Raw genomic sequence first — 13,327 nt, 5'->3', positions numbered from 1 at the left:
TGTTGCTGTCAGGATTAGTCTGTTTGTGTGTGTGTGTGTGTGTGTGTGTGTGTGTGTGTCAGCCATGGTGTGTGTTCTCACAGGATGACTCAGCCTGTCAAACACATTTCAGCATTTCTCAGAATTCTGCCGAAATGCTTATCAGCCTTGTCTCCTCATACCCTCAAGTGTGTGTGTGTAGAGGGTGCGGAAAGTGTGTGAGTGTGTGTGCGCACAGGATGTTTAAGACGTCATGGCAGAATTGAAAAGTGTGTAATCATCTGTCACTCTCGTGGAGGCGGGAGATGAAGCTAAACTTTGTGCTGACAGACCATCACACACACACACACACACACACACACACACACAATATCACTAAGGAGATAAAGTGGCAGAGTACAGCATTAGAGAATAGACGCCACATTAGCGTGTGTATTATTAATCACACACAGATTAATACACACACATTTGGCAAGGCTGTTAGTTTACCATACACACACACACACACTCCCACTCAGAAGAGGAAGTGTGTGTCCTCATACAATATCTGCAATTATGGTCTGAAGATAATGGGGTGAAGCATCTGATAGCTGCTGAGAATACAAACCAAGAGCGTTCACACACACACACACACACACACACCTCTGTGTATGTGTTTTCTGGAACGTAATGTTTAATTGCAGTTTTGGACCTTTTTTGTTTTAGTGCATGGAGCTTTCAATGGACGCTACATGTGTGTGTTACAGAAGTTCAACTAGCCATGCTAATGTGGCCAACAATAAATGATGTAAGCCAGTGGTCACTAATTAGCATGGTATTGTTTGAATAATGCTGATGAAAAAATGTACTGAACACTGAGTGTTTAGTATGTACAGCCTTTTTATACGATTCTGCCACTTTTTACTGACAAAAGTAATTGGACACAGTAACATACACTTTATGTTTAAACGTTTTTTGGACACCCCTTCCAATGTGTGCATTCACCACCTTTAAGCTGCACCCATTGCTGATACAGATGTACGAATGCACACACACACACACACACACACACACACACATTGTCTAGTCATTGTAGAGAAGTATGGCCAATAGAATAGGACTCTTTGGAGCAAATAAACACACACGAAGCTAGTGACACCATGCCTAATGCCAGGTGGTAAGTGTATGTGGGCTATTGTTGCTGAATGCAATCAAATCCTCACAGCAGTGCTCCAGCAAAATCTAGTAAAAAGCTTTCCTTCTTCCCTGGACATTGGATACAGTTACTCCAACCAAAGCAGTATAAACTCTTTTAATCCTCTTGATTTCAGAAGAAACAGTGAATGAGCAGATGTCCCAACACTTTTGTCCATACATAACAGTAAACTGCCAGTGCATGGTGTCATGGATTTTCTTTAAGCAAGCGCGTCAGATATTCTCCCACTGATTATTTGACTTGTCGACTTTCGGCATGCAGCCCTTCTGCCTTGTAAATAACATGTCAGAAATGAATTTGTCACAATGGAACCCAAAGTGGCTTACAGTCTGCGCTACCACCATAACCCAGGGGTAGCAAGTTTGAATCCCGTACCATGGCGCTTTGCCATCAGCAGCCAACAGTCTGAAAGAGCACATTTAAATGAGCTTCCTCTGGGTGGGTAGATGGTGCTCTCCCCACCTTGCAGTTTGAAAAGAGGTGGTGGCTGGCTTCACATCTATGGGAGAAGGCATGTGATAAGTCCTTACCCTCCTAGTGTTGGGTGGAGTTACGATCGGAGTAAAAGGACCATTCCTGCAGTCTGACGTTACAGTGGACATACAGGAGACAAGGACTGTGTTTCCTTCAGCATCTGTATGTTGTACCTCAAACCAGACCTGCCTGTTGTATGGACAAGCAATGTGTATGCGTGTGTGTGTGTGTGTGTGTGTACGCATCGGATTAATATAAAACGGAAGAATGAGGAGAAAAGTATGGAGAACAAGAGAAGAGCTGGGATGATGATAAGTGTGCGTGTGTGTGTGTCTGTTGGGAGTTTTGGTCAGGCTTGTACTTGTTTCTCGTGTGTGTGTGTGTTTGTGTGTTGAGAGTTGGTGGTGCCTGTTGGGAACTGAGTGTGCATCCACAGACGGATATTTTTGTCCAAACCCAAAGAGGTTTATTTTTTCTCTGTCTTTCCTACTTCTCTCTCTCTCTCTCTCTCTCTCTCTCTCTCTCGCTTTCTCTAAGCCTCTCTTTCTCTTTTCTCTCACAGTTCTCCGGTCCCTGTGCGTGTATTTGTTTGACGTGTATGTTGAAATGTATGGGTGGTGTATGCGTGCAAATTGAATACTGTTGAAATGAATAGAATTGAATTTGTCCTCGGGTTCCATGTTTGTCCCACATATGTATGCCCACCAGAGTCAGTGATGGACCCACTGGTGTTAAGCATAGGCATCATCCGGGTTGTATGCTGCACATTGGGGCCTAGATGGGACCCATGTGAGATTAGGGTGGGCTGTAAAGATGGGGCTCATTTGGGAAGCCCAACTGGGTCCCAGTAACAAAGGATGATGTGCTCAGAGCTCTCGTTGCACAGTGAAGTTCTGTTGAAGGGCCTTGATGTCAGTTTTGCAATATGGTGGGAAACCGCCCAATCTAGCAAATCTTCAAACCAAACAACGCAATGGATTATGGGTATTCCATTTAGTGTACGTTTAGTGTACATCGTTTGTATGCTATATATTACAGAACATTGTGGGATTGTTACAGTAAACTGAAAATTCTGCACTACATTTACGGACACTGAAATGGAATAGGGCACAGAAAAGGGATACAGTCTGTGTGTTTCGGCCTTACTTAAGAACTAGGCCTTAGGCCTGCCTCCCTCTGTGTCTATATTGTAATCCCTTCCTCTGCTGAATTGGTAGAGTGTTTGTGTGGGTATGTGTGTGTGGGTGTGTGTGTGTTTCTGTCTGTCTCTATGCACAGCTTAAGGTTGATCCGGACTCTGAACGTTGTCGGAAAGCCAACTGAAATCCATTGTGGAACTGTTGCAGGATTCCAAATAGCTTCCAAAGCCCAGATACAGCTTTTTCCTGTGTGTGTTTCCTTCACCACGGCTGATCAGTTAACATTTCAATGCTCCACACATAAATTATTTCTTTTTGTAGCAACTGTTGCTAGGTTGGACAAGCTTTTAGCTTAATTTCTCAATTACACAGAAAAAACACAAGTATTGGGATGCCTGCTCATTCATTGTCTAGGGTAGGCTTTCTACTTGATTTAAATAAATTCAAGGACAAGTGTGTCTGTGAGGTCAGGATGTTGAATGATCACCACTCCACCTTGTCATTCCCAATTCCCCAGCTCCATCCTGAAAGTATTGGATGGAACATCAACCATCATTCCAGAGAGCACAGTTCCTCTGCTCCACAGCTCAGTGCTGTATTGGCAGTACTTCTCTACAGGGACTAGACAAGCTGCCTGTGTGCATTTGCACGTCTGTCTCAGCAATGGATAAAATGGTAACTCCTGTATCATGACACATGTTGTATCACTAGGTTCTGGCAAATACCTAGTGAAGTCTATTGCTCAGTTTCAGGGCTATTAAGGGGAGGTTTTGGGAAACTAGACAGTGTGCGTGTGTGTTTGTGTTGTTTTTACCTTATCATATCTCAGCCAGATTGGCAGGAATGTATTAGCTATATTGGAGATGGATGTGGTTGCACCACATCATTCTGGAGCATGCATTCTGTTCAGGTCTTGAATGATAGTAATTAGATCTATTTATATGAACAGCCATTAGGTAGATGTCACCCTGTTCCGATTCTGTTCTGATTCATTGTTCTACAACATTACCAGCTTTCCAGCCAGCATTAAGCATTCCTGAGTGTTTGCAAGTCCTTAGATGATAGTGTGCAGTGCAAACCATTGCATAGCTCTGTTAACATTCTCTAAAGCAAATACCTTCATATACCATAACTCTTTTCAACCAAATTTACTCTTGAACTGGATCTACAACTGGTTACGTTCAGGGTTCTTAGAAACTTTGTGCTAGCCCACATTTGCACAAGTTTAGATTGGAAACAAGAATGCATCATCAACAGAGGGTTTTGCACAAAATAGAAAAGCCCCCTGATTGGCCTAAGCCACGCTTTGTTGGCCTAAGCCACGCCACACACTTGTCATTGACCCCCTAAAACAGGGCTCCAGGCAAAAAAAAAAAATAGCTTAAGGAGCCAGTGGCTCCTAAAACAAAAAGTTTGACTTTACAGGAGTAGGCAGAAATGTATTAGACTTTGAATGGAATGGCGTTTATTTCAAGTAATTTAGAGCATTTCTATTGGTCCATTGATCTATAATTCTTCACACAGTGTACAGACACAAACTTACAAAACTCTTTCACTGTGCAAATCCTTATAAACCTGACTGTATCTTACACCAATTACTCAGTTCCCAGACCCCCAAAAGTGTATGTTTTATATATGCTGAGAGGGTGGCAGACCCACTGATACTAAGAGTGGATGTACTCTATAAAGCTGATAGGGCCTCACTGAAACCAGCCTCTTTCTCCAGATCTCGTTTACTGTCTGAAATAGCTGAAAACTCCTATGGATTAGTAAGTGTGTGGGTCAAGCAGAGATGACCCCCAAAGAAAGAAGAGAGAGGACACAAGTAAAAACATGTGTTAGACAAAAGCCCTCAGTCAGCTAATTTTTACATCAGCTGTTTATGTGAGGGAAGCTGAAACACACAGACTGTTTGATACGTCTACAGAGCATGAGGTTCACACTGCTCACTACTGAAACACTACTGTATCACAGACTGCTTAAAGCTCCCGTCAGGATGGAGAAAAGCTCCACAGCTCTGCTCTGCAAGACTGACATGTTTGATCTCCTCTCTAGCTGCCGTGAAAGACAGTGAGAAACACAGGATCGGCTTTGGAGCACAACACAGCTGCTAAACACACCAACACGTGCTCCCACCAGAACGGCAGAGCGCCGACAGGCCTCCAGAGAGTGTGGGGTGGGGGGGGGGGTGGGGGGGGGGTGTTGAGTGAAGGAGTACAGTGAGAGAGGGAGGAGTGTTTAGGGGTGTGGAGGAGCTGGCAGGAGTTTTCCCCTCTTTAAAGAGATTAAACAAAGCCTTTACTACTGTGTGTGTGTGTGTGTGTTCGTCAGTGAGTTTAAATAGAGTTGGCTTAAATAGAGTTCTCTCTCTCGCTCTCTCTCCCTCTTGCTCTGTCTTTCTTTCTCTTTCTCTTCCCCTCTCTCTCGCTTTCTTTTCTTTTCTTTTTGTCTGTCTCTTCCTATCTCTCCCCTCCTCTCTCTCTCTCTGACTGTATCTCTCTCAATGTCTTTCTCCCTTCATCTCCTTCCTGCTACCTCTCCCTCTCTCTCTCTTTTTATTTAAGATGGTCCTCACTGTAGAATAACAAAGCATACAGAGGCTCTTAGTGAGGACAGAATATGTGAATCCCTGCTGTGAAGGTCTGGCTGTGCTACAGTGAGCATATAGCTGAGTGAAACAGGCGCTCAGACGCTTGTGCTTAAAGGATTGCTGAAGTAGTCTATCGAGTGAGCTCGTACTCGTTCTCATAAACTCCCACACTTCCCAGTCACCACCACCATCTGTCTTCTTCAGAGGAGGGACTAGTCTCCTAGTGTGTGTGTGTGTTGGGGGGGTTAGTTACACTGAAAGTGTGTATTAATATGATATGTAAAAATATGAGAGAAGCATCAGTGGTCTGACAGTCTTCCCTCCTTACACAAAACCTAGTTTTATTACAGGGGCGGGACAGGGCGGGCGGGTCGAGGGTCTAGGAGATTTAACGCTGATGTGAAAAGAACCTGATTTTCTGCTTTTAAAGAGCTAAAGAAGAGAAAGCTAAAGTTTCTGAAAGTACACTATATAAACAAAAGCATTCAGATGACTGTTCCTTCATTGTTACTTTTGAAATTTAAGGGAATTAAAAAGAGTTGATCCTCTTTGTAGATGTCCACAAAACATTTGGACATAATGTATGTAATACATTAATGTGTAATATTTAGTTCCTTTGTACTGTTAAAGCAGTGGGAAAACGTGATCAGATGTTGAGATGTTCTGATTTTTCCTGAGTTTCCAGATTTCTTCCTTGTAGGAATGCTTTGAAATGTGTCCGTAAACTTTATTGAAAGCCAAACATCTCTACTGGTTAAATTTTTGAGCTACAAACCTTTGGTGAAATTGTAGAATTTGTAGACTTAGTGCTGTAAACTTCATGAACCGATGCATTGTACGTTTTTGTAAAACAGTTTCCCCATAACAATGAATTGGTGGACAGTTAGAAAGGTCAAACAAAGGTCAAACATACCAGCACAGGCCCATTAGTCAAAAGCATTGGATGAACTTTTGGGACAGTCATTTTTTGGGAACCTACAACACCTATACCTATACCATAGCAACCACCTGGGATACACCATAGCCACCATTCAACAACACCATAACCTCCACTTTGCAACACCATAGCAACCACCTAGCAACAGAAACCACCTAGGATCTGATAGCAGCTACTAAATAACACCATAGCAACCACCTAGGATGCCATATCAACCACCTAACAACACTATTATCCATGTCAATAGTCTGGCATGTAGTTTTGTATTGTATGCCATAGCAGCCACTTAGCAATAGCCTAGCCACTGTAAGAGGTCTTGTCACTGGGAGATTACCATGATGTCACAGCTGTCGCTGACTCTTAGGAGTCCTAGAAACATAACTGGCTTCACTCTGTCTGGGTGGGTAGAATAGCCCCCCTCTCCTACCATTATGAAGTGTGACGCTTGCCAGCTGATGCAGCGGAATTAGCGGTTAGTAACGGTTTTCTCTTCATTGAGCTATAGTTCAATGTAGCATTAATAGCAGTTAAAAAAAGTTCTGCTTGTTACGGCGTCTGTCATCTGGTTTCTCACACAAGGAGAGTGCACCATTTTCATCTTACACCCACAGCTTAAATACAGCACCTAATTCAATACCGGCTGTTTAATGAGTGTGAAAACGATAAGCCCGTGATTAATTATCACTGTCAGCAATATTAATTTCTGAAAGCTCTCGGATGACCAGAAAGCCCAGAGGCTGTTTGAAAATTAAGAGCAGACTCGCGCGAGAGGGGGAGTGATAACAATAGCAAGATTTATGGAGCCCATCCGAGACCGAGAGAGAGAGAGAAAGAGAATGAGAGACTGGCAGGAAGTAAGCAATGAAAGAGAGACAGAAGGCCGGTGGTGAAAGAGACAGAGAGACAGAAAGGGAGAGAGGGAGCCATGAGGGAGCGAGCTAAATTGCTTTGTGTATTTCATGGCCGAGTTCGCCATCAGTACTAATTACCAACAGCTCTCAAAAGCGCGTTTATATTTATGCTGCCATTAATTCTGGTGTGTGTGTGTGTGTGAGTGTGCTTTTTATGTGCCAGTGAAAGCCTCTGTCTGTTTGGGCTCTGTGTGTGTATGGTTTCGGCTTTGTTTGTTTGCTGTGTGGGGCAGATTTGCTGTGTAGCTTCCAGCTTTATTGAGCCGGTTTAAATTTGGCCAGATAAATTTTCGCCCAAAGCATCTTTCAGTTTAAGCTGAACCACAGTAACAGTCTTCAATTCAGAACTATTTGAGGATTGATTCGCTTCACTGAGATCGGAAATCCAAGTCAGTATTCGGAAGCAAACCTACCACAGGCCTCAGAAGATCTGTAGTTCTGCACATCAGTGTGTCGTCAGGCTTCAAAGCACAGCACATATAACCAATAATAATGGACAGATCTGTCAAAGCAGTCAGCAGTGTGGGCTGTTACTGCAGCAGATGGTCAGAAAAAAATCAAAGCAACTTATGTGATGAACTGATGTTGCTTTTGAATACATGTAAATTACATTTAAATCATCTGAAGTTTAAGGCATTCTTTAAGTTTTGGTTTTCTTTCTAATGAGGTGAATCTGGCTCCTGAGGGCCCCCAGTGTAAATGTACAGAGTATGTCCTATTAAGATCTTCCCAAAGTCTAATAAATGTCTTTATTTCACCAGTATTACATAGGTCAGCATAACCTGACCAATCCCAAGGCTAACATGACTCCATGGTTTTAATATTCTAATGAACCCGCATGACTGACAGCCCTCCAACACTGGTGAACAAAATTTGTTTTACATTACCATGGCAATGCACATACCCCTGAGACTGAGAAGTTGTGTTTTTCTTTAGGGTTTACTGAGTTTCTGATATCTGGAACTGAGTTACCAGCCCAAATAAAGATACAAGCTCGAGGGTACATGGGTCAGCACGTTCTTTAGAACATTAAGACCACGTCCAGAGCTATCTCAAATAGGTCAGAGTGCATTTTTGTGATTTAGCATATTTCTGCTTTGTGTTTTCTATTTACATTTTTCAGAATTATTCATTGAACACCCAAGTTTAGTATTATACAAAAAATATTGTATATATTATCAATGTATAATATATCAATGTGTTCCCAGAGGCTTTCATTTATTTTGTGTCATCAGTGTGTAGCGCTAGCAGAGATTGAGAAGTGCCACGGGCCTCATGATAAGATAGTCGTCATACCTGAACTGTGATATGACTGTATAGACCATTGATCATCCCCTTATATCACTGGTCTTTCATTGCCTGTGGTCATTTTTTAACTAGAGCCGACCTCTCATCTGAACGCAACGTTAATGTGGAGAAATGAAAGCAGTTTTCACAAAATGCTGATGTAGCACCTTTGATAACCAATATAATTACTTCATAATTTATTAACATATTATAATAGTGTAAATGTTCATAATTTTCTCCCAATTGCCACTGCATCCTTAGAATTCGTAAATAAGGCACAATCAAAGCACAGCTGAACACTTTCTCTCTGTTTGTGTTGGTTCAGGACGTCTAACAGCAGTGCTACGCTGTCCTCATGCGTGTCGATGGAGCCCTGCGTCCCTGATGAGCTCTTTCAGTCACACAGCCACGCGGAACACACCTTCAGACGAATGGAGACCTACCTCAGGACTCGTAAGCTGTGTGATGTGGTCCTGCTGGCGGGAGACCGTCGAATCCCTGCACACAGGTAACACAGTCAGTTCAGTTTTAAGTGAAGATGTCCCAATCTAGTCTTTTGAATCTGATCTGATCAGACTACCTTAATCCTGAATATTAGCCAATACTGATCTAATCTGATCTTTGTGTTTGTACAAATAATTAACAGTCATTATACAGTCAGACAGTTTTAGTCAGGGTTACACTATGGGATTTCTACCCTGATTTTAGTCTGGCTGAGTCTGTGTTGGTTGGCTGTAGTCCGTAGATTTGTTGTCAGTCTGAGTTGATCGGTGGAGATAGGATTAAGTAGTGTGTTAGGGGCCCAGACTCTTTTTCAGCCTCCCAATCTCGTTTCAGACCAGTCGGAGCATATCGAACCTTTGATTTCTTTTCGACCAGACTCTGAGCGTAATCTAGTAGTGTATACTGGTCAGCGACCAGAGCCGCTTTTAGGCTTCCACTTTAAATGATGCAGCAGTTATATTCTGGCGCTAGTAGCTACATGTCCGATACTGCAGCATCATTTAAGGTGGAACAGAATTTTTTATATAGGAAACCAATATCTGCCTCACATGAAGGGTAGCCTTCGGTATGTGCTGTGCTACTCACCTCCAACTCCCTTTGCAGTCTGTACAGACCATGCTGAGTTTACTTTCTTTTGTTTTGGGTCAGTGGTGAAAAAAAGTGGCGCAATCTGCTTCTCCTAGGTAATGCAAGGCACAGGTTAAAGTTGTGTAGCGTATAACCCTTAGCCGTTTAGTCTGAGACGTACATTTTTTAATTTCCCATTAGGACTAGCAGTGCTTTCAACACTAGCTGGACATATGTCTCCTCTGATACATGTGAGGCCAGCCACTGCCTCTTTTCATAACCAGGCCGCCGACAAGCTCAGAGGAACGCGTTGGGTCCCCAGCTCCAAAACACCAGCTAACAGACACCTGTGCCAGTCAACATCGCTTTAAGAGTGACGAGGGGAGAGAGAGAGCGCCATCTACCCACCCAGAGAGAACATGGCCAGTTGTGCTCTTTCAGACAATCTTAAAAAGTTTTATTCTATTTAGTGTGTTTAATATCTTATAATTCAGTCTGACTCCCTCCCTGACCATTCAGTTTTCAGTAACTATAAAAAACACTGTGAAGTCACTTCATGTATAACAAAACTGGGTTGGTCTAGCAGCTTGAGCCAAAACGGCAGAAAATAGACAAATGTCTGGAAGAAAAGCATCTCAAACAGCACTAAAACAATCAATATCACATTAAGTTCTCATGTTCCAGTGTACAATAGCTCCACACTGCAGACTCTTAACTGTTATCTTACTTTCTGAGAATGCTCCTCACTGCTGCAGGCAGTGTGTGTGTTTGTGTGTGTGTGTGTACAGTGGAAAGTTTTGGCACGGTGAACTGTAAGGGGAAGATAAATCCTTCAGGATGTGTGTTAGGGCGAGCTCAGAGAGCGGGAAAGAGAGAAAGAGGGAGGAAAAAGGAGACAACAGATCTTGGCACATTCTGCATTCAGTACCTTTCAGTTTAGCTTTCACTGAGTGTATTATCAACTCTACCCACACACACCTTCAGTCTCATACACTCTCTCTCTCTCACACACACACACACACAAACCTGCTTGTGTTTTGCAGGTGCAGAGTTTTGCTTCGAAGGTGAAAAAATTTTCAACAGCTTTGCATTTTCTCCCCCCGAATCATCCTTTCTTCATTGCCTTTCTTCTCATTCCCCTCCTCCATCTCTCTCTCTCTCTCCTCTCTCTTTCTTTTGTAGTTAATGACCCAGTTACAACAGTCTAATTGGAAGCCTGCCTTGGGCAGGTATGAAGGGCTTTGCTTGTGTTACCAGATAATGAGACACACACACACCTGCTTCATGCCCTGATGCTGTTAAACTCTCTCTCTTGCCCTGTTTCTGCCTCTGAGAGGAAAAGCATTAAAGCATGGACCAGATTGACTTTGTAAGCAAACTGTAGTTATTCTCTTTCAGCTGCATCCTTTGGTTTTGTGTGTGTGTGTGTGTGTGTGTGTGTGTATATGTCTGTGTGTTGAGTGTCCAGCTGGATAAAGTTATGATCAGCCATTGAAGAAGAAGGGTTTAGGGCCTTCAACCTGTGGATCAATAACCCAGCACTCTAACCGCCTGACCCTTTTTGACCTCCAATCCAATATTAGTACCATGATGTAAGGGACTCCATCCAATACTTTTGCATGGTATGATGAGGTCCTGACCTCACTAACACTTGCTGTTGTTGCTGAGTGCAATCAAATCCTCACAGCAATGCTCTAGTCAAAATCGAGTAGAAAGCCTTCTTTCCTGGACAGTAGAGACAGAACAGAACCCCCCCCCCCCACACACACACACACACAGACACACACTGACTGAGGTACCTTGTGTCTTCTAATGCTGCAGCTTTTGCTTTAAGGCTTTTTCTTCTTTCATTTCTTTTAGACAGTCATTAACGCTCAGGCTATCCACAGTCACCAGACTAATAGATTTAAAGCTGCAAGCTTTCAGCCACACTTGGTGTGTGTGTGTGTGTCTTTGTCAGCAGAGCTGGAATTAAATGGGAAATCCTCTGTCTTTACAGCGCTTCAGTTGACAGAATCAAAGCTCAACAAATCCTCTGTCTCACTGTAATCGCCTTTCTCTGTAACTCTGGGCCGGGTCTATTTCCACAAACGCTACTTTCTGCTTTGAACCAGGCAGCATTTGTTGATATTGCAGCATTTATGACATTTACAGCCCATTAACCCTTTAAACCATTTAAACACTGTAACCCTTTATTCTTAACCCTGTTGTTGCATTGATATATAAGAGCCTGTTGTTGCCTCTATCACAGGGAACTAAGCGTTCCTTACTTTCCTTTTCACATTTACATTCATGGCATTAAGCAGACACTCTGCTAAACAGAGCGACTTACAGAAGTGATTTACTGTCCACTCAGAAGATTAGACTAGAATCCAAAAGATACCTCAAGCCTAGATACTGCCCAATACAAAAGTCAGTAAGGACAGGCAACTCTGCCCTTAGATGACTCTGCCAGTCGGACGAAAGTTCATTCCACCCCCCCTTGGTGCCAGAACACAGAAAAGTCCAGACACTTGTCTTCTTTGCATCTTGAGGAATGGTGTGGGTGACACTTTGTTTGGAGCAGTCCTCTTTAGCTGAAATAGCTGTGAACCTTCAGTAGATCATCAAGACTTAAGACTCAAGACCTCTACTGAGTTCAGCTGTTTTTCACTTTATCTGGAGACTCCGAATTCACATCTGTAGAAACCTGAGAAATCACTGATCTCATCATCCTTAACCAGCTGTTATAGACCTGCTGCTGACCCCAGTCTGGAACTAGAGTTTAACTGTGTTAGGCTGGGATTAATAGGCCAACTCTAATAATTATTCATTATCATTTAGCAAAAATAATACTACTATAATAATACTAAATATGTACTGATTATGTATTGATTACAGTATTGTCTCTCTCTCTCAGGTTGGTTTTGTCCTCCGTGTCAGACTACTTCGCGGCCATGTTCACCAGTGACGTCCGGGAGGCAAAGCAAGAGGAGGTAAAAATGGAGGGAGTTGACCCAGATGCATTGTGGGTCTTGGTGCAGTACGCATATACGGGTAGGTGTGTTACACATCTCACGCTAATGTGAAGGTTGTTGCAGCAGTTTATGAAGGTCATTTATGTCTCTCTCTCTCTTCTTCTGCCTCGGTCTCTCTCTGCAGGTCGGTTGGAGTTGAGAGAGGACACTATAGAGAGCTTGCTCTCTGCGGCGTGTTTGCTGCAGTTGTCTGCTGTAGTCCAGGCGTGTTGTACTTACCTCATGAAGCAGCTGCACCCATCCAACTGCCTCGGCATCCGCTCCTTCGCCGACGCCCAGGGCTGCCAGGACCTGCACAAAGTGGCACACAATTACACCATGGTAACACACACACACACACACACACACACACACATGCTTATACACTCCTAACCTACACAATCATACTGTATACAGCATGCAGCCAGCATTCTTTGCAAGCATATAAATGTGTAAACACATCTTAAGGACATTATAGTGTTTAACTGAGCTTGCACTCAGGGCAAATTAGAGAAAGTCTAACTGCACCATATGCTTCCTTTGTATTTCTCTTTTTTGTTGCTGTTTTTATTTTGCTCTTTTTTAGAACAAGTCTGTATTTGTGGTGAAGGTTTGTTTCTCAGCTAAAAACTATAAAGTGTTTAACAGGTAGCAAGTATTTAGAACCTAAACATTTGGATTTACAGTGACTCAGTTTTCCCAATGCCACACTAACATACATAATTCATAGTCATATTAAACACCTTGG

The 13,327-nt window shown here is 42.9% G+C and overlaps 1 protein-coding gene across 1 annotated transcript in view; it reads left to right on the top strand.

Moving 5' to 3' along the window:
* klhl5 (kelch-like family member 5) overlaps nucleotides 1-13,327 on the top strand; it is a 54,993-nt gene that overhangs the window by 24,024 nt on the left and 17,642 nt on the right. The window contains exons 4-6 of the mRNA XM_072669734.1: nucleotides 8,838-9,020; nucleotides 12,483-12,619; nucleotides 12,725-12,921. Coding sequence (XP_072525835.1) covers nucleotides 8,878-9,020; nucleotides 12,483-12,619; nucleotides 12,725-12,921 — 477 coding nt within the window. The 5' untranslated portion in view covers nucleotides 8,838-8,877. The remainder of the gene's footprint in view (nucleotides 1-8,837; nucleotides 9,021-12,482; nucleotides 12,620-12,724; nucleotides 12,922-13,327) is intronic.

This window comes from Salminus brasiliensis, chromosome 24 (genome assembly GCF_030463535.1).
Source record: "Salminus brasiliensis chromosome 24, fSalBra1.hap2, whole genome shotgun sequence".
Lineage (NCBI taxonomy): Eukaryota > Metazoa > Chordata > Actinopteri > Characiformes > Bryconidae > Salminus > Salminus brasiliensis.
This window is presented reverse-complemented; position numbering and strand designations above follow the sequence as displayed.